At 45.9% G+C, this 20,511-nt stretch overlaps 2 protein-coding genes across 3 annotated transcripts; both read left to right on the top strand.

Moving 5' to 3' along the window:
- The first annotated feature begins 239 nt into the window (after positions 1 to 239).
- Positions 240 to 2,726, top strand: LOC139660243 (uncharacterized). Its single transcript, XM_071538338.1, has 2 exons — positions 240 to 406; positions 2,207 to 2,726. The coding sequence occupies exons 1-2, from the start codon at positions 356 to 358 to the stop codon at positions 2,489 to 2,491; spliced, it is 336 nt and encodes a 111-aa protein (XP_071394439.1). The 5' UTR covers positions 240 to 355; the 3' UTR covers positions 2,492 to 2,726.
- A 3,989-nt stretch (positions 2,727 to 6,715) lies between these two features.
- Positions 6,716 to 20,210, top strand: LOC139660253 (cytospin-A). Of its 2 annotated transcripts, none has more exons than XM_071538351.1 (12): positions 6,716 to 6,844; positions 7,644 to 7,778; positions 9,510 to 10,094; positions 10,304 to 10,356; positions 16,027 to 16,556; positions 17,328 to 17,421; positions 17,610 to 17,676; positions 17,936 to 17,996; positions 18,402 to 18,498; positions 18,705 to 18,821; positions 18,911 to 18,970; positions 19,082 to 20,210. In XM_071538351.1, exons 2-12 carry the CDS (start codon positions 7,739 to 7,741, stop codon positions 19,169 to 19,171), a joined length of 1,794 nt encoding a protein of 597 aa, XP_071394452.1. In that variant the 5' UTR covers positions 6,716 to 6,844; positions 7,644 to 7,738; the 3' UTR covers positions 19,172 to 20,210. The 2 variants fall into 2 exon arrangements, with proteins under 2 accessions (XP_071394452.1, XP_071394451.1); XM_071538350.1 differs by having other exon boundaries at positions 17,325 to 17,421.
- Positions 20,211 to 20,511: the final 301 nt, after the last annotated feature.

Raw genomic sequence — 20,511 nt, 5'->3', positions numbered from 1 at the left:
CGCTTCCGACCCACCACACATGCACACACACACCATACACAGTGTAACACACTCCACTCAACCTTCCTTCGGTCCGCTTAGACTGACTTCATTGTCTCAGTGCCAGCTCCTGTAATCCCCTTAGACACGCCACCTGCGGAGTGTGTATTTACGTGTTATGTAAAGAGAGGATGGAGGCGTTATAAGGGCTGACCAGACTGTCCTGGGTCAGATAGCAGAGCGCAGGTTGTTCACACACACCAGGGCAGACCCTCTGTCAGCGGGGTTCCCAGCCCGGGAGTCCAGGAGGAGGAGCTTGAGAGGAACACCAAGGGTTATCTGACCTAACAAGCCGGCCCTCCTGGAAGGCTTCAAGATGTTTTTCAGACTCCCAAGACTGACTCCTGGGTACATCCGATATCTGCAGGTGAGCACAACATTTTTGAAGTTCATTTATTTTGAACATCTCATAGAACGACAGGGTGACATGTTGAATGAGAATTGACACTGGTATAGCTCTTTCTTTGCTCCCTTGTTATTCTATTTACACTACCAGTCAAACGTTTGGACACGCATTTTTCTCTATTTTTACAATTTGTGACATTTTAGAATAATAGTAAAGACGTCAAAACTATGAAATAACACAAATGGAATTATGCAGTGACCAAAAAAGTGTTAAACAAATCAAAACTATCTTATATTTTAGATTCTTTAAAGTAGCCGCCCTTTGCCTTAATTGAAAGGCAAAAGCTTTAGAAAGAAATTCATACATAGGCATCAGCTTCACTATTTATAGTTGTCTAAGGAACAAATTTCAAGCATTTAAGTATAAGCCTTTAGATCAAAATGGCTTTAAGAGAATGAAAAGCATAGTACATTCAATCAGGTGTGTACAAACTTTTGCCTGGTAGTGTAGGTGTATAAGAAACAATACACAGAAGATGTGTAGTCATAGTCGAATAGATAACAGAGTAAGTGAGCCACCTATATTTTGTTGTGCCGTTTCTTCCCTCCCAGGTGCGTAGTGACACTAGAGCTCCCAGGTAGCAGGGTCGTGGAGTGCTGAGTCATTAGAAATTGCTTGCCCACAACCATGATCTTAGAAGCAGAAGTGGATTGCACTTTATTTGCACTACACAGCTTGTTTTGATTTAAGACCTTTCAAACAGAAAGGCTCTGCAATATCTTTTGGATTTGAAGTATAGATTACTTGGTCCTTGGCATGCTTTGCCTCTATTGGTCCCCGGGGAGTATGTGGCAGATGAAATGATTGGATGATCTTGAGAGTGGCGCATTGATGTAATGTTCCTGGCAAGAGTTTGCAAAGTGCAGGTTTATATACAGAGGTATGCCACACAGCAACAGATTGTTTCACTAGGCCTAATGCTGCCATTTTGTTCCAAAATGCCAAACGTATTTTTTCTCAAGTGTCTCAACAATTCCAATTGTGACAGAATGACAGTTTGAAATGATATCACATTATATACACACTATCCACAAATATAAGGTCGGTCCAGGCTGCTGTTTCAGTAACTGACTGTAGGATGTCTTTTGTTTTAGCTCACAGAAGTCAGTCACAACTCAGTCAGTTATTTGGTGTTTTTTATCACAAACAATGGAGAAATCCAAGCCTGCGACAGTCTATTGCGTTGTAAGTGGAAGTAACTGGGTGAGTGAGCTACAGGAATGGCTTCTTAACTGGCTGTGACGCAGCCCCATTAGAAACTATGAAGTTTCTATTATTTCCTCCTCTATGCCCTTTATTATTGTCAAGGGCCCAGTGAGGAAATTGCCCATGTCGCAAAATAGACAGGCTTTTTGTTTGTCAAAGAGACAGACCGTAATTTGGTAAATGAGAGAAGATGGGTTTTTAATCTCTTGGGTCTTGGTGGGAGGGCTAGATGGGGTGGGAGGGTGGAGGGTGGGGGCTGAGGGGTGAGGGCGGCATATTGTGGCTCACTCAGTTGGTGCAGACAACGCTTTGGGAAAAGTGTTGCAATACATACACACATAAGTGTTCCTGTGCTCCTGAGGTTTGAAATTGATCTCTATCCATGCATTTACTTTGGACATTAACAAATCACAACTCTGTGGCCATTGTTTGCCAGCAAGTTAGCTGGCAAACAATACTCATCTCCCATACTCAAATCATTCATACTGTACCAACTAAGAAAATCAAGCATTCCTTCCTCACCACATTCCTCTGTTGACTTTCCTCTCCTTCCAGACCCAGGCTTACCAGAACGTGTCTCTGAAGCCCCCGGTTGAGAAGGCCATGCCTCGTATGGCCATGCTGTGTGGGGCGCTGGGGATCGGGATGTGTGGCTACAGCTCCAGGCAGCTGGCACTCTACCACCGCCCCTCCGCCCGTGTGCTCCAGTGGGCTGGCACACACACTGATGCCACCATGGCGGCCCATAGGATGCCCTTCCTGGATATAAGTCACCGGGCCAGTGCCTGCCAGGAGGTCCCACCGCCCACCTTTGTGGGCCAGAAGGTTCCCCTGAATTAACCTGCGACAGGTTGGATTCAGGTTGGCCAATTTCACAAGTTGGGTTCCAGTAACTACACTTGTGCATATCTTAGATTGAAGCAATGCTGGCCCATTGAGCCAATGTGGCCCATGCTCTCTGAAGATGTTTAAGTGTGGCTAACAGACCCTAACCTGTGTGTTGGAAGGATGAGTGATATCTTATAGTAGTGTGGTATTGTGTAGCTTGTGCAACAAGTGTAACAACCCTTCAACTCTAGCCTATTAAAGATGATATCAATGAGAGCCGCTTATATTAGAGTCTTCATTGCATTGAGCGGACACCAGGCAATGTGAATGACTGGAAGAATACCTAAAGATGCTGGAACTTCCCAAAGGCTGTAGCTGAGTGAGTGGATCTTGAATGAGCTAACATGTTTCATTTGGAGACTGCGTGCGCCTTTGTGAGGCACTGGCATAAAAGAGGACTGGCGATTGGCAGGGTCCCTCTGTACACAGATGGTTGGCAACCCCCTCTGCTGTACACCCCCCTCCCCCCTCCCCCCTCCCTCCCCAACCATGTGTAAGTGCTTGAGCAGCTCATCCCTGGCCCACGACTTCAATTGATTTCCACGGAGGAGGACCAGGTGCCGTCCATCAACCAGCCCCTGGCATTTGCTGGCGTAGCCTGGGATCAGCTGTCAATCAGACACAGTATAAGGGAAGACACAGGTTGGCTTTGTGGCTGAGCCAATGTACAGTGCTTCCCCTTTCCGAAGAGCTCAATTTTCCAAGAGTTTGGTCAGAATGATAAAAGAACGGTAGAGAGCGACTGGGCAGTTTTGAGGATGCTGGCAGGGAGTTAAGCTCATCGTTCCTCAAGTTGTATGAAGAAAGTTATGTATTACGAAGCGCTACATTTAACCATTTACAGTGTGTGCTGCACAAGACATACCTATACTGTATGCATGTATATTTCATATCCCTCTGGAAAACAACATCTTGAGTCATGTAAACAACACTGCTGTATAAATACACCTCCTTGGATTATGAATCTTAATTTACCTAGTTAAGACACTGATGGCGACAGGCACAGAAGAATGACGATTCCTCCAGGATAAGCCAATTTCCTCAATGGGGATTAAGCCAGGTGGAAAATCACTCCGCTGGCACACATACTCATAAACCTAATCTGGTATTAGGGATAAGGACCCATGAGGGGCAAACAGTTCCTGTGCATCCCGATTTTGTACCTTTCCCCCTGCAGTGTCCACCACTCGTCCCTCTCACATATGGATAGTGTAGAATTGGTATATACACCAATCTTACACTTCTCAAATCTAGTAGGGACTTGAGAAGTGGCGAGACACTGAGTGTGGTTGAGAATGCGTGCTGTGCCTTATGGATAGTGCAGGGTCATACTGTCTTTGCTGGCTTTCCAGTTGGAGTATGGTTACACAGAAATTTATTGAAGCTACAATAAGAATTCTGTTTTGCTGTTAAGCTGTCTGGGAATTGAGCAACACTTGCAGATGTTTTTATTTCCAGACATGATGGTGAGACAGATGACAGTAGCCAAGCCATGAAAGGGAGCATATTATTTCTCCTTGACCAAGGGACAGGAGGCGGTAGTGTTTTGGACGGCTGTGAAAAGGAGGATGGTGAGAAAGTTGGGTGTTGAGGTCAGACAGACCTTGTAATCCATTTTTTCATTGCTGGAGAGCCATCCTAGTGTGTCTGCCAAATTGGAGCAGCAGCTAGTTGTGGCAGGTTGGGAGTTTTTAGCGCCCCAATAGTGGCTCTCCTGAATGCTCGCTCTGTAGGTCACCAACAAAATGGTCCTAATCCACTCAGCGGAGGTGCTAATGGTTCCAACTGGCATGAGACTGAACAATTGGTCACCTTACTCTGGACAGAGACAGAGACTGACACCCATAAACAATCTGGTAATGGGGTTGTGATGGGCTCAAAGCAGCAGCGCGGTGTTCACCATGGACTTCATAAAATGGCATGGCTGAGGGAAAAAGACAGGCTAAGCTATTGGGGCTTTTTAGAGTTGTGCTTTCTTTCCTGAGAACAACTGAGATCCACATACATGTATGAATCAACATGGTCTTCACTTGTGCAAATTAAATTTGAGTCTGAAACTGAAGATGTCGGAGAAATGCTGCCCCAACTTCACTGTGAAGTGTTCATCATGCTGGCACCAAACTGCATTGCACAGTCACATTCAGGCATTACAAACCCCTGAGTCTGGAATCAATGTGGATAGGGTTTGGAGGTTGTGTAATGCACCTGACTGGTTTTGATGGATTCTCTCTATGCTGCAGTGGTACACAGTGGGCACAGCGCACTGTGAAAACCTATTGATCTCAATCAGAGAGTAAGGGAGAGCTAGTCCCCCCACTGCACCACACTCTGCCCTGCTTCACTCACTGCATTGTACAGTTTATGAGAGAGACCTGCCAAGACAGTACAATGATGGAAAAGAATATGTGAAAACATGTTTAGTTTTAAGAATTGGGTGTTGGAATAAAACACAGGGAAACATTTGACAGCATAGCTTGCTGTGGGTTTTACATCAGTGCAACTGTGAAGTTCTGCTATCGCTCAACGTCAACTCTGCTCATGGAAAGAAAGATTTGCTCTGTTAGCAACGCATAATTAATATTTAATGAAAATATGTTGAAGGAGATTTATTAAATAAAAGAATTTGGCAAAGTTGCTGTTCTACTGTTGCACTTTAGTCATACCTTTGGGTCAGATTATTTTTGTACAAATGTGTGAAATCAAAGAGATTTTATTTATTTTTTTCAGTGTTTTACGTGTTTTTAAGTTGCTCTATTTGTACATAGAAAATCAATAAATTTTTCAAGTCAAAGTTAAATTTATGCTGTTTTGCTGTATTTAGCTTTTAGAGTTGAAACTTATTGATTTTACCACCCAATAACAGTTGAATTATCCAGCCATGTGTAGATTTTAGACTTTAGATACCTGAAGCTGCAGTTAGCTCACTGGAATAACATATGGGGTCATCATTGCCATTAGGCTTCATAATCTCATAATTACACTTGGAGAAATTAATTACACTGTAGAAAACTACAATCCCGAAAACCTCATTCAGATAGGAGAGCTGCCTGCTTAACACGGCTACATCATAGCCATCATAATATTAGAATGATTGATAGGAAGGATATGGACAACATAATAGTAATCTACACACACAAGTGGAGTGGAGACATATCCACACTGTTACCTAATGCTGTTTTGGGCTCTTGACTTTGAAGTGAAGATCTGGATTAAAAACACAATTCAGAAGCAGCAGTGTTGTGATTGGTGGTCCATATTAGAGGTTTGCAGGGCTCCAAAAATCTCTGCCTGACCTGAGAAGACCAGCAACCTTCCTTCCCACACGCAAGACCTGTCTATTAAAAATAATCATGACCCAGAACCTCAGCAGATCCAGGAAGATAATCAACTTTCAAGACCCAAGACAACAATGAACTAGACTTGACCCACTGATAGACCCACTAAGTCTTGGTTAAATCCTCAGATTTTAGTTAGAATAGGTTTAACCATAGTGACACTACAGACATAATTTAGTGACATTTTGCCATTAGTTTTTTGGATACACTTGAGAGTTTAGACTAACAGGTTTTATAATGCCATAAATCCCAACGAGGCGCAATAATGCTATGGAGAAATTAACCAAGTCGTTAAATTTATTATCATGAAACTACCACCCTAGTTTATAGCCCTTGACAGGCAAGCATTCAGAACAATGAGCATGCAGATGTAGCAGTAAAACTGTCATCTCCTTCAAGTGTCTTCAAATAATCTGTGGGATCAAGTAGCCAAAAATTAGGGATTTAAATTGTTTAAATTTACTAAGTGGAATTAGTTGGAGGAATAGACATTTTCCGCCTGTCTGGTACTGCAGGTCGGTGGGTCACCAGCCAGTGTGCCTTGTAATAACTGAAGCGATATAGCCTAGGTGAAGGATTGAGGTAGAAGAGGGCCACCACCACCCAGAGGCAACAGGTATTTCATAATATAGCCTAACTATGCCCTCCAGTGGACACATGATCCAGAGGTTAGGTGCCATCAGACATCAATGTTCACTGATTTTGCCTTTTTGCGTTGTTGTGTGGATTAAAAGCAACGCGTATCTATCTTTTAAGATGTTTCCAGATGTAAAACACAGCCTGGAATAACACAGTGTTTAGAGGAAATGCAGCTGTCTTGCTCTGTGTCCCGTTCTCCTCCTCACTGAAGACAGACCAAGGCAGTGCGGCTTGGTGGAGCGGCGCTGGAGGAAGGAAGGTGCGGAGGACTATAGAGGACTTTCACCCAACTGAACAAAAGGATTTAGCAGTTTTTTGTCCGCATTCAACGGTTTGTATCCTCTTTTTATCGTTCGCAAAACCAGAAGCTTGGGTTTGAACTTATTGCGGGGAAAGTTCAGTCACTTTCCACATGAACGCTATCTTTGTACAGTTTTGGATACAAACTTCATTCACCTCGTGCGTGAAAGTTTTGACTGCGCGTTCATGTCTGTGGCGTTACGACAAATGATGTTATTTGCTTTATCATGATATTAGCTAAAACTAGCTTTGCCAACTTGAACGCATTTTGTTGTTTCGAGGGGGAGGAACATACACACTGGGCTAGTCAACTAATGAAATCAATGAGAGGGCGATGGATTTGAAATGCCAGGGTTTGGTTTGGTTTTGGGCGCATTCCTCTTGGTGTGCAGTTCACGCGCGTTCAGATGCGCCTAAACCTATGATATGCTATGCAAATAAGTTTGTTTGACGCTCAGTATTGCCGTATAAACACTGCTCACATGTGCTCACTGGTTGCCAGCTGCACTGCTCTCGTCCCTGAGATTTAGCCGGGTTATGTAAACACCCGCATTTTCATTTGCTCCATCCAAATGAGCATTCAAATAGGCCCAAGCATGACTTCACCGCAGCGGATGCTTGTGTACTTCCATCTGTCTGGGAAGTAGTTCTCATCACTTCAAGGGAATCATTGTCTTGCTCAATCCAGTGGTGTTGGTCAGACTTGTAGTAACTCTCTGACTACTACATTTGTAGGGCCTTTGTACTGTAATTGCATAAGTGTGTGATGTGACTCCACCATCCATCATCTTATCGGACCTGCTGGTGTGTGTGTGTGTGTGTGTGTGTAGGTCACCTCCCCAGTGCCTGCCCTGTCTAGACTGAGAGAAAAAGCAGCTAACACCTGCAGGGCCGCATCAGTGCCCTGACCCTCCCTCACTGCAGTATGGGCAACTTCTCCAGCAAGGACGGCCATGGACCCACAGGTAGGTCAACACACACACACACACACACACACAACCACAACTTAGCAGCCTGCAGTTCTACTTTCACTATTCCCCCTCGCTCGCCCTGGTCAAATCACTTTCCTTGAATCTCCTTTGGTGTGTCTCTGCATACTGAAACGAATTTCAAATATTTGGCACGGCACGCACACACACACACACACACACACACACCTAGTAGTCTGTATTGGCTTCATCTCTTGAGAACAAAGCCAGCACGCCCCGAGGCTCCAATACATATTTCAACTGCTCCTCAGAGAGCGAGAGAGAGAGAGAGAGACAGAGAGAGAGAATAAGAAAGAGAGGGGAAGATGGAGGGAGGGGGGGGTATTAAAGAGATTGAAAACAACAAAAGGAGTACCGGGCGGAAAGATTGTGTGTGTGTGTGTGTGTGTGTGTGTGTGTGTGTGTGTTGAGCGGCAGCAGGAATCTTGGCTGCTCTGCTGTGTGTTGCTCAGTGAGCGGTCATTCTCCTCGCGTCCCCGTGTGATTCGTTCTGGCCCCGCCGGGCCAGCTGTGATGAATCGGCAGAATTCCCCGGCTCAGCACAAGGGCAACGGATTAATCATGGGAAGCCTAATGCTGTCTGACTTGCACGCACAACACACACACACCTCAACACACACACACACACACACACATGCTTTCTCTCGTTCAGTCAGTGTGCCACTGATACACACGGCTGGACGAGCACATTAAGGCCTGGAATGAGGAAACAAAAGACAGGGGTGGCATGAGAAAGTTATAAGACAATCCTGCCATTCTTTCCCTATGACATGGCCTTGCAGTAGGTGGTGCATAACTTTGCAGATTTTACTATTTCTGTGTCATATTTGAAAACACGCTCAGTGAGGCTATTGTCCAAACAAGGAGAAGGAGGACTAGAATGAGGGAGAGATGGTCCCCAGTGTTTTCCCATAGGTTCTTAAGGTATTTGTGGGCAAGCGGCGCTGAGTCAAACAGTAGGAAGGACTTGTGTCAGTTTTGGAAATCTATTCGCGGCGGACCACCACAAATAAGTCTATGTATGGGAAAACACTGGTCTCCCGGTATGTGTGTGTGTCCATGAATTTAGAGAATGAGTGTAGCGGTGACACATTATAGATGAGCCGTCCAAGAGGAATGTCTGTTCTCAGACAAGTATGAGACCGTTCATCCTCCACAATGACGGCCTGGATGTCAGTGGGAACTGGTCTGGTCATCTTACTGTATGCTATTGCAATGTCAACATGCCAGACTAGTGACCACTAGACTACATTCTTTTAATATTGTTTTTTTTCTGCCTCCAGTTTTCCCCAGTCTTTCGGTATGCCAGTCGGCCAGTCAGTCTCTTTTGCTGTCTCTCTCACACTTGCACACAATAAACACGTGCTTTGCTGTCTTATTTCATTCTTATTTAAAGTCCCCATTACTTTTACTTCCAGGAAAACAGAGTATCTTTCATGGTGACCTCATGCTGCACTAATAGGCGTAAATATACATTTCTAACCAATAAAACCATCCGATTTTTGAACAGTCCTGCCCTTCCGCACACATCCCATCAAATAAAATTGCCTTTCTCTCCCTGACTCATATTCCATTGGTTTAGACTTTTGAATGATCCCTCACTGCGTTATGTCCCGCCCCCAACATCCTGTTTCAACAGGAAATGCATCAAATCCAGGAAGTAAATATGCCATTTCGTGGGGTCTTTAATTATTTGTTTTTTTCTAGGGGCCCATGTGGATATTTTCCACACTCCTCCTACCTCTCCAGTGAGTGATGTGCCCAGTGTCCCCCAACTCCTACACCCTACCTCGCCCCAGCCTTCCCCTGCTGTCCCAGCCCCAGCCCCAGCCCCAGCCCCAGCATCCACTGGGAAGAGATCCCAGCCCAGCACCACCCCTACCACACCCACCCTCCCCCCCGATTGGAAGCTCACGCCCCCCGTCAGCTCGAGCAGCTCCACGATCGGACCTGGGTTGAGCCCGGTGCGGTACAACCCAGCGCCCAAAGGACAGGCCGCTTCGGGGCGGAACGGGGGTCCCCCGACCTCCACCCCGAGGACCCCGGTCTCTCAGGGGAAGAGCGTGCCCGTCAGCCCCGCGAAGAGCCCCTCCTCATCCGTGGGTAGCGCGTCGCCCGTGGCCAGCTCTTCTTCTTCCGGGCCGAGCTGGAGGGAGAGGGACAGCGGGCTGAGTCAGTCCCCGCTGCCGGGCCACGAGGCCGCCAGGGGGGAGGAGGTGGAGAAGCTGCTGGAGGAGTGTAGGACAACACTGGGTGTCACCGCCAGTCAGGATGGGACCATGACCACAACAGGTAAGAGTCATATTGCTGTCCTCTACATGCTTTTCGCCCTTTATATTCAGGTATACAAAAACCATGTCTGACTGGTGCGACTTTACATTTCACATCATTGTGGACCTAACATTTCCATATTCGGAGAAGGGCAAATCCATTTCCTTGACATTTTTTTTGTGTTTGATATGCATGTGATGCCTTCTGACATTTCTGTATCCTTCCCTCAGAAATACTGAAGCATCTACTGACAGAAGTGAAGAGTTTGAGGAGTACGCTGCAGGTGAGATGTGCTGGAATTTATTATTTGTTTTAAATGCATCCAGGCCTCTGTTGTCTTCTCTTATTCTTGGCTGCACGGTGAATCTTCTGACGATTGTAGTTGTTGTGAGAATTACTATGCAGGTTGAAGTGGTCCAATTATGTGCATTTCCTACTCTTAGGCACCTTTTTCCTGTCTTTAGTCCTAGTCACTATTTTGGAAACGCATTGGAAGGACTTCAGTGGATAAGTATAGAATTGTAAACAGGAAGACGCGCACTCCCCCGACACACAGGTCAGCGTGGTGCTTGTGACCTCTCATCCAGGAGATAACGACAAAGCGCACCCCCCCCCCCCCCAAAGAGTGGGAAAGGGCCCTGCTCGGCCCCCCTGGGAGCTGCGGCCCTGGTAATGGAGGTCTTCCTGTCCTCTGCTCCTCCTGAGAGGCCCAGGAGAGGAAAGTCTTTTTAGATCGTCTTTCTGACCCTGAGTGTTTCCTTGTGCTTCCAAAGAGGAAAGCAGACATAATTCATATTCCTAAAGTGTATCAAAGACCATCATATATGGTTGTGGTGCCTTTACAAAAGGAGATCGTAATTCCTGAATGTTAGCAGGACACCTGTACCCTTCATTGTTATAAATTAAAAATAAGGACTGTGGAGAAAAGTAAGAAACAAAGACACTAATACAACAGGAGTTCCCAAAATTGTTTAAACCCAAAATAGAAGTTTATTCTCTCTTCCTGGAACACAGGCACATTATAGCGTAAGACTCTTTTCAAGTGGGGACCCACCAGTCATGTTGGACTGACACATTTTCTGGCCCCCACACCCGTTTTATGTCTGAACCCAAATTTTATGAAACCAATAAGAATCAGAATTCTCCAAGCGTTACGCAGTGCGATGGCTCAGGCGTTCCGTGCTCTTATGAGGATGGTGCTTCTCTGGTAATTTCCTGTGAGTCGTGCGTTCCAGTTCCTGACCCGCCCTTATGAGGATTGTAGCCAGAGGCTCCCAGCTTCCTCCAGATCTGCCACAGATTACAACAGCTGGACTGTGACCCATGTCTTCCCTCTCTCACTGTCACTCCCTCCAATCTTTTCTTCCCTCTGTGTCTTCCCCTCACCCTTCAAATTCTGCTTTATTTTTCAGTGTTTCACAATCCAAATCACTTTAATGACTAATTGCATTAAGCTCTTACCTCACGTCCATCTCCCCCTTCTCTCCTTCCCTTCACACCTCCTGGTTTTCACCTCCCCTTCTCTCTCCCCTCGCTATCCTATCCCCCATCTCTCCTTTCTTTCCTTCCTCTCTCTTCCCCACTTTCCCACATCCCTATGAGTGGCTGGGAATACAAGCCTTGGGTATTCCAGCGAAACCTTAAAGAGGTCTCGGTTTATATGAAGCGGGTAGCCCTGTATTTGAAATCCAGTGCAATCCAACACTGTGTTTACGCGGGCCCTCGGTAGGGCAATATAAGCTAGCTAAAGCTGGACTTTATGAACCCTCTCTCCAGTCTGCTCCGCCGTCCTGGGAGCCTTTTGTGGAGGGCCGGGAAGGGGTTGGGGGGGGGGGTTTGCGGTGGAGGGGGTTCACATTCGGTTGTTCAGGAGACAAAACTTGTTTTGTTTTGCGGTGTGAGGCGGGTTGTGGTGAGAGGGAGGTGGAGGGGGGGGGGGGGGGGTCCAGCTTGCTACGACTGACTGGCCGTGTATGTGTGTATGTGTGTGTGTGTGTGTGTGTGTGTGAGAGACAGAAGACACACAAACACACACCCACAGATGCATTGAGAGTCTTGGCTTGAGCATTCGGGTTTAGCTTTGTATGGGAGCCTCCCCCTCTCCCTGTGCCTCTCTGTCTTTTTCTTTCATTCTCCCTCTCTCTCTCTCTCTCTCTTTCCCTCTCCGTCTGAGAGCTGACCGCTCCTCCCCGAGCGCAGGAACTCAAAACAATGACCTCACAACTTTTGCTCCTATGCCCTTCTCTCTCTCTCTCATCCCTCCCCTCCTCTCCTCTCTCTATCTACCTCCTCCCCTCCTCCTCCCTTCCTGGTCCATTCTTACACTTTCATTTATCTTTTCGTCTGACGCAAAGTTGCTCAACCCCTTTTTTTTTTGTACAGATCTAATCTCCCATTTCTTTTTACCTGTTAACATTTTCTCTCATCCCTGAACTCTTCCAGTGACTGTCATCTTAACCTCTCCCTATGCCTCCTTATCTATCTTCCCACACTCTCCTCTCTCGTCTTCCCATCAGCCCATCTGTCCACCCAGTAGCCACTATGCATTGTCTGCATTAGTCAAATTTGAATGCTGAAAGATACAGTATTATCCCTTCCGCAGCATGTTATCCAACGTAGGCCGCCATCTGTTTGTGCTTATGTCCGGCACCGGTCCCTCAATTGTCTCCACCGACAAAAATGAAAACACTGCATGTACATTCATGGCCGGGCCGTGGGTGTGTGCGCGTGTGGGCGGCTGGTCGGATTCGGTTCCCTCCCGGAGATTTAGGAGCCCCGCGCTTCGGGATCGGTTCCAGGTGGACGCTGCCGGAGATTTCCAAGAATGATCTTCAGCCTCCCTCTGCCTTGCTTCTGCTCGCTAGGCTGCTCCAGCAACCCGGCCTCAAAAAGCCCTGTATCTGGAGGCCACAGCGGCTGAATAAGTTTACATGTACAATGAAGATTTAGTGTGTGTGCGTGCGTGTGTGTGTGTGTGTGTGTGTGTGTGTGTGTGTGCATGCGTGCTGTGCCAAATTTGCAGTGCAGATTAAATGGCAGCGACTGGGGATCCTCTCTTTGATGTGTGTGGACATTTAGACATGCAGCTTGTGTTGGGCTTTTCCAAGTCGGTTTCATGTGGCAGCAGGGGGGAATTAGGGCCATTTTGTGTGTGTGTGTGTGTGTGTGTGTGTGTGTGTGAGAGACTGCTGTAGAGGGAATGAAACGTCTCTTAATAGGTGTAAGAGTGTATTCAACCATTTTTGGAACACACGCCACAGACTGTGGAAAGCTGGAGAGAGGGCCCATGACAGAGTTTGGATGTTTCCCTAAGTATGTGTTAGGAAGACGGGGTGTGGAGGTGAAGTCAGACACAGGGACAGATGGTTGGAACTCACACACACACACAGACACACACACACACAGACACATATACACACACAATCTCCCAGTGTGTGCTGGCGTCTTTCCAGGAATTGTCAGGAAATCAGATGCATTTGGAGCACGGACAAGTGTGTGTGTGTGCGTTCACACTTCTGTCCACGTTTGTGTGTGTGTGTGTGTGTGTGCGCACTAGTGAAGGCTGGAGTCCACATCTGGGCCTGCAGTGGGGCACTAGGTCAGCTCTTCAGGGATTTGTGTGTGTATGTGTGTGTGTAGTCTTGAGGCACACACACACACACAGAATCGCCACCCTTATCTCAGTGTGAATGAGGAGCGCCCCTTCCTGTTTCCTTTAGCAGACGCGCTCTAGTTGGAGTGTCCACATCCAGATAACGAGTGGTGTGTGACGACAGGATCCTTCACGGCTAAGTGTGTGTTCGGGACGTCTTAATATAGAACCTCTCCAAATATGGACTACTATCTGACATGGCAGTCACCATTTGACGCGTTTGGCCCGGGAAAGTGTGTTCCAGCGTATTGTGAAACTCTGGATGTGTGTGAGAGAACTTAACAGTGTGGTTTGGCGGTGAGGTGAAAGAATAGGGGACGTGTGTGTGGGAGAGAGAGAGAGAGAGAGAGAGAGAGGGAGAGGGAGGGAGGAAGGGAATATGATATGTGTCTGTACATGCGGTGTGTGTGTATGTGTGTGTGTGTGTGTGTGTGTGTGTGTGTGTGAGCCAGTCCAATATAATCGGGCCCAGCTGTGGTCTCGAGTCGCTGGTCAGATGAGGAACGGACTTGGCTCGGATCCCTCCTCCTCCTCCTCCTCCTCCTCCCCTCCACCTCTCAATCCATTCTTCATCTAATTACTAGCCCTCCCAACCCCTCCTCTCCTCTGCACTCCCTCATTTCTCTGCGGGTTACATTGCAACACACACACACACACACAAACTCTCAGTATGCTCTGGCCCACAGTATACGTCTGTGCATGCTTTTATTGTCCTCCCTCTCTCCTTTCCCTTCTCTCTCTTTCTCATTCCCCTCTCTCCTTTTATGTAGATGGTTGCTAAACTTTTTTTTTTTTAAATGGTCTGGTATCGTTTACCTCTTGGCTCGGTTTGTGCCTCTTTTGATGTCTGTGTACCATATCCACAGGGGCAGTGTTTGTGCATGTCCAAGGCGAGGATAGTCTGAAGGAATGCATCTTAACTGGAACCTTTCCCCCTCTTAATCGCTCATCTTCACAGATATGAAACCGAATCCTCTTCAGAATAGGGTTTTCATGTAGCCGATGCAGGCCACCCCGGTCAGCTCTAATCGGTAACAGGGGACAATGAGGAAAACACTTAAGGCTGTTGAGATGGAGCCACACACAGTGTTGGCGACTTGGGAACCAGTTGCATGATATCCATCCTTGGCCTCGCTCGCGAAACGTTGCCCAAGTCTATTTTCCTGCCCGTGTTCAAACTTGTGAGCGGCCCTTTATGTGTGTGTGTGTGTGTGTGTGTGTGTGTGTGTGTGTGGTTATTATGAAATTGAGCAAGTGAATGTGCATTCTTGTTTATCTGATTTTTAGATGATGACCTGAATAGAAGACACAGAGCAAAACCTTTTGGCACAGGACTCGGTTGCGGCTCATTAGACTTGACTTGCCAGCTCCACTCCTCTCTACTTGCCGAGGCTTGCCGCTCATTCAGTCCAACTTTTAGTTTCCTAATGAGGGTCAAATGGATATTTGATCATTCATTTGATTGTTGTCAGTGTCTGTTGAGGGTTCAGCTATGTTTGTTTTTGGCAGTCGCATATAATTGGGGTGTAAGATTGCCAGATATCATCCTTTCTGTCCTCTTCATGAAGTTATTTGCCACAGAAAACCATTTGCAGTAGAATATGCTTGTCTAAGGATCGCAGCATTGTTTGCTTGTGTACATAAAATAACACCTTCACACTGCTGTGAAAATGTGATATGTGAAAAGAAAAGCTGCGTGGATTATAGATTTGGACCCATGTTTCCAAAAGAATATTTTTGCACTAAGATGATTTTTGTTCCTTATCTCTTACTGCACCTCTTAACACTGTGATGTGTTTTGGAAAGTCGACAAAGTGCTGCAGCTGCACATCTGTAAACTGAAGGGTCCTTCTGAGCTAAATGTTTGGTAATATTGAGAGGTGTTTAGAGATGAACTACCAAAAAATACAGTTTACAATACAGTTTACATGGAGCCTAATATTCCATAAATAATCGGTATGATAGGTTGATCTGGCTGTATTAAATTCAATTTAATTTGGTGGTATAAAGTTTTAATAATTCATTCTGGGAATGTTAAAAGCCATATAAACTCTTAAATCAACCACTTTGGTTTGAATACATAATATTCTTTCTGTATATCGTCTTCCACTTGACATCAAGGAGTTTTCTGGAAAGTCTAAAATACTATTCCCAACATTTATTCTGATTACATGCTTCGCTGCGTGTAAACACACCTTATCAGATCCCTTTATTTATTCATTTGGCATCCTTGTTCAGAAGGAATTCATTCAAAATGATGAAGTGTTCTGCATGTCACCGAAGCCGCTGTTTCCCTCGCAGACGGAGCGCGGCGAGTGGCTGCAGTTCCAGGCCGACCTGCAGGTGGCGGTGGCGGTGGCGGACCGCCTGAGAGCCGAGGCGGAGGAGGAGCTGACGGTGCTCCGGACGGCCCACAAGGACGTGGAGAGGGAGCTGGCCGCCGCCCAGCAGAGGCAGAAGGAGGCCGACGTGCAGGTGGTCACCCTGAGGGGCGAGCTGAGGGAGAGCAGGCTGAGGCTGGCCGCTCTCGCCCAGGCTCAGGCGAAGAGCGAGGCCCAGGCACCGGAGAGGCCCGCCGCCGAAACCAACAACGCCGACGGCCAAGAGGGAAGCCAGAGGGGCAGGGAGAGGGGGGTGTACAGGTTGGGACGAGAGGGGACGGAAATAGGGAGTCAGGATGAAGGAGTCAAGAGCGTTGTCACTGAGGAGGCTAGAACAGACTCTAAGGGCGTGGCCAAGCGGTACCTGAGGAATGTGACCAATGAGGATCGGAGCGGAGAGGAGGCTCGGGCCAATGAGACCCGGAGGACGGTAACCACGGAGAGGTCAAGGTGAGATGAAGAAGGTTTAAAGTTTTCATATTAATAAATATCTAAATAAATATCTGCTCACGATAGTTATTCAAACTATACCCAGTTTATGAAAGCTTTTACATTTGCTGTTCTGAGAAAATTGAGCCATCATGGCTGAACAGACAAAGAAGAGAGCGCCACCTACAGAAACTCAAACTGCATCAACAGAAAATCCAAGGAAACAGACGTCACAGTACTGGACACACTGTGTAGCTCAAAACTCATTTGCCTCGCCTGTGTGCTTTTCTGTGAATGATCCGGACATAAAGCATTACTGTGGCATGTTACTAAATTATGCGTTATGACCCAACGGTTAGAGTAATGGTAGAGTACTGATATCATTTTGTACGGTTGGCAATTGAACATGTTCAGACAGTCAGATATTTCAAAGTAACACATAATAAATCCCTTTAGTGTTGTGCACATTTGTTTTTCTCTTTGGCAATCGAAAATGGATAACAATAACCAAATTTGGTCAGGACTGTGTTTGTGGTTTGTGTTGAATGTGCTTCATTCGCTCCTCACCTCACAGGGCCTCTTGAGGACAGGGATTTTGTTAGAATCGTTTTATTTACCACTGGAGCTGAAATGGAATAACGGTCGAGAAAAAATGCTATCAAAAATAGTTGGTTTGGCTGCTCAGGCCTGTACTCTTGATTATCTATGTGTGTGTGTGTGTGTGTGTGTGTGTGTGTGTGTGTGTGTGTGTGTGTGTGTGTGTGTGTGTGTGTGTTCTTAATGGTACAGAAGCCTCTCCAGACTACCCGTCTCCTCGGACTCCCCCACCGTGCAGAATGGGACCTCCCAGTCCAACACTGCCATAACAGCTGCATCTACCAACAAGGTGAGACATTTTGACTCTCGGGGGTCTATGAAGATTATCCTTCATTAGTGTTTTGTTTCCTGCAGGGGTCGTTATTGCATTAGTCAGAAAAGGAGTGTTTTATTGCACTTACTTGTATAATATAGTATATTAATATAATATGCTAAATGATTAGTATTTATGATTTGTGAATTTTGTTTCTTTTCAAGAACTTTGGTCAACTCAGAGGGCGAAGAAGTCTGGATTGGCAAGACAGCAAGTCAAGCACTGACACAGGTGTGTGTGTCAGGAGGGACTTCAGAGATATGGTCCAAAGTATACTGGAGCACACGGATTAAAGGCAACAAACTTTATTGCGGGACTAATGTTTTGACGCCAAGTGCGTCTTCATCAGAGTCAGTCAAAGTGTGTGTGTGTGTGTGTGTACATGCATGCTTATATATGTGAGTTGCATCTGTGTGGTTGGCTTTTAATCAACTGGTTCATGATTATGAGTTGCTGGTGGATTATACAGTCTGTTTTTATGTCGTTGTAGGGAAACGAGAGGAGTCTCTAAACAAGTATAACTCTTCCCTCACTGAGCTGCCTCCCACCAAGTGAGTCCACACACATACACACACACAAACACACACACACACACACAGACCACAGTGTCCTAGAGACCAACTTAATTGTTACATCCTGTAGCTGTAAATCTGATTACTCATATCGACCCAAGTACATGTGTCTGTTGAACTCATAAAGCTCAATACTGGGGCCACAAAGTGTTTTTTTGTTGTTGTTGTTTTGACTCAGCTATATGGCAGCTATTTTGTAATTCAGTTTCACAACTCACTTGATGATGACAAAGACTTTTCTAAGTCTTTGTCTTATGAAAGTCCAACAAAGATGTCCAGCTCTTGCTCAGTGTTTAAACCTAATCTCTTATTGCTGGTTAAGATAAGCTATCACTTTATTAAAGATGAGGGCCTCAGCAGGTTGTGTGTTGCTCTTGCTGTCAGGTCGCAGGATGGTTTCAACCTGCTGCTGCGTCGCCATGGAGGCTCCAAGAGGAACTCGCTGCTGCGCTGGTGTCAGAGCCGAACTCAAGGCTACAAGGTAAAACTGGATGTGATTTTATGTGTGTTTGTGTTTCTTAAAGCTGCACTAGGCCTAGTCTTATGAGCCTGAATCAGGTATGGTGACCGGCGGGATATTTTCTCCACGCACAGAAAGTGACGAATCGAAACTTAATGTGTTATGTGTTTCAAATGCTAACAACAGGAGACATCAGATTTTCTTTTCTCTTCTCCCTCTCCATGCAGAACATTGACATTACCAACTTCAGCAGCAGCTGGGCCGATGGTCTGGCGTTCTGTGCAGTCTACCACACCTACCTTCCCTCGCACATCCCTTACTGCACCCTCAGCCCAGAGAGCAAGGTAGGAGCCAAGCGGAAATTGCACTGTGCAATGGAGAGGGCCAAAATGATTTATGCTGTCAAACCTATGAATTGTTCTTTTCTGTGCAGAGGGAGAATCTCAGTCTGGCTTTCAAAACGGGAGAGAACGTTGGGATTGCACAATCACTGGTAAGAAAACCACAAGCTGAACAAATCCTTTTACACATATCTTTGTGACAGTCATGAGGTTGATTTGGCTGTATTAAGCCTTTAAATTTGGTTGAAATCTTTGTTCTACAGACGGTAGAGGAGATGCTGAGAGCAGGGGGTCCCGACTGGCAAAGGGTCCTGAGCTACGTGGAAAGCATGTACCGCCACTTTGAGATGTGACCACCGCAGGTACTGACAGACAATCCTACAGTCGTCCACAGTCGGAAACACTATAGCTGAGTACCAGCTTGCTATACCTTTGTGGGGTGCCTGAGACTTAAAAGACCAACATTCTGCTACTTGATCACTCCTAGCAGCCATACAGCACATTTAAAAGTAAAGGCTGTCACTGACTGGTAGCCGTTCAGAATATTGGGATTTGTTGCAACAGCGCCCCTCTGAGGAAAATAGTGTATGTGCAGGTTGAGTTGCTGTAAACGTCTCCACACTGGTACTTCCCTGGCAGAAAGTACTGTATTACATCTTGTCTTTGACCAAATCTGCGAGCAATTCCCCAATAGTGCCTCGACTTATCTGCCCATCTGCCAGTTTGCTGTGCCTTTTAACTCGTCTGTGATCCTTTGCAAAGATTATCATGTTTTCTGGTCCTCTCTAGCACTCTGTACATATGCACTTTTGTCCGCACTTTGTTGATGTAATATAGGTGAATGTATAGATGTTATAGACCTGCTGTAGTCTTCTATGGGCTTGGTAGGCATCCAGTAGCAAGGCTGCAGTTCAGTAGGAATTGTCTATGAAAATGTGTCCAATTTGATCAAGTTTGTCTTCTTAAAATTGAAGTTGGAGTAACAGTCAGTGCTAAACATCCACAAGTGCCCCCACAAGTGCACTAGCACTTTTTAGGTGCTCAGGAGGTATGCAATGCATTACTGAGTGGAATAGAGCAACAGTAAATACACACATGCTCGCACGTCCAATGTCAACGCCATCTAGCGTCTCATTGGGGTGAAATCTGTGCATACATTCTGACAGACACACCCACACACTCCTCCAGCACTGACAAACATACACATCCCAGCTCTTATATAGGTGCTCTGTCCCGAGCACCTAGTAATTGAGATTAAGACGGGTTCAAAACTGAGTTTCTACTGTGTCTTTGTGTCGCCAAAGTCCTGCTTGCCAAATATTGGAAACTTCTTGTGGAATATGACCATTGTAAAACATGTTTATATGTAACTAGTGTGAAGATAAAGTGATACCAAAGAAATAAAATGTTGTATGAAACAATCAATACTGGGTTTTTTTTCAAATTCTTATGGGTTCCCCAGAAAAATGTGTTTAATTTTTATATTTCATTTAACAGTTAGTACAATGAAAAGATTTAACAACGAACATCCATTTATGTTTCTCTCTAGTTTCTCATCTATTCCTATCTATTCTAGGGTCCTCTGTTCCTTACTTATAACATAACCTTTCTATTATGCTTTGGAAGTATTAATGCAAGTATTGAGCTTCTTGTTTAATAGGAAATAACACTAGTTTGATTAAGTATTGGCTTA

The sequence above is a fragment of the Centroberyx affinis genome, unplaced genomic scaffold (genome assembly GCF_046629955.1).
Source record: "Centroberyx affinis isolate AG114_WGS23_722 - 3 ecotype Tasmania unplaced genomic scaffold, CSIRO-AGI_Caff_v1 ptg003262l_1, whole genome shotgun sequence".
NCBI lineage: Eukaryota > Metazoa > Chordata > Actinopteri > Beryciformes > Berycidae > Centroberyx > Centroberyx affinis.
Note: the sequence above shows the minus strand (reverse complement) of the source record. Positions and strands in the feature narration are given on the sequence as shown.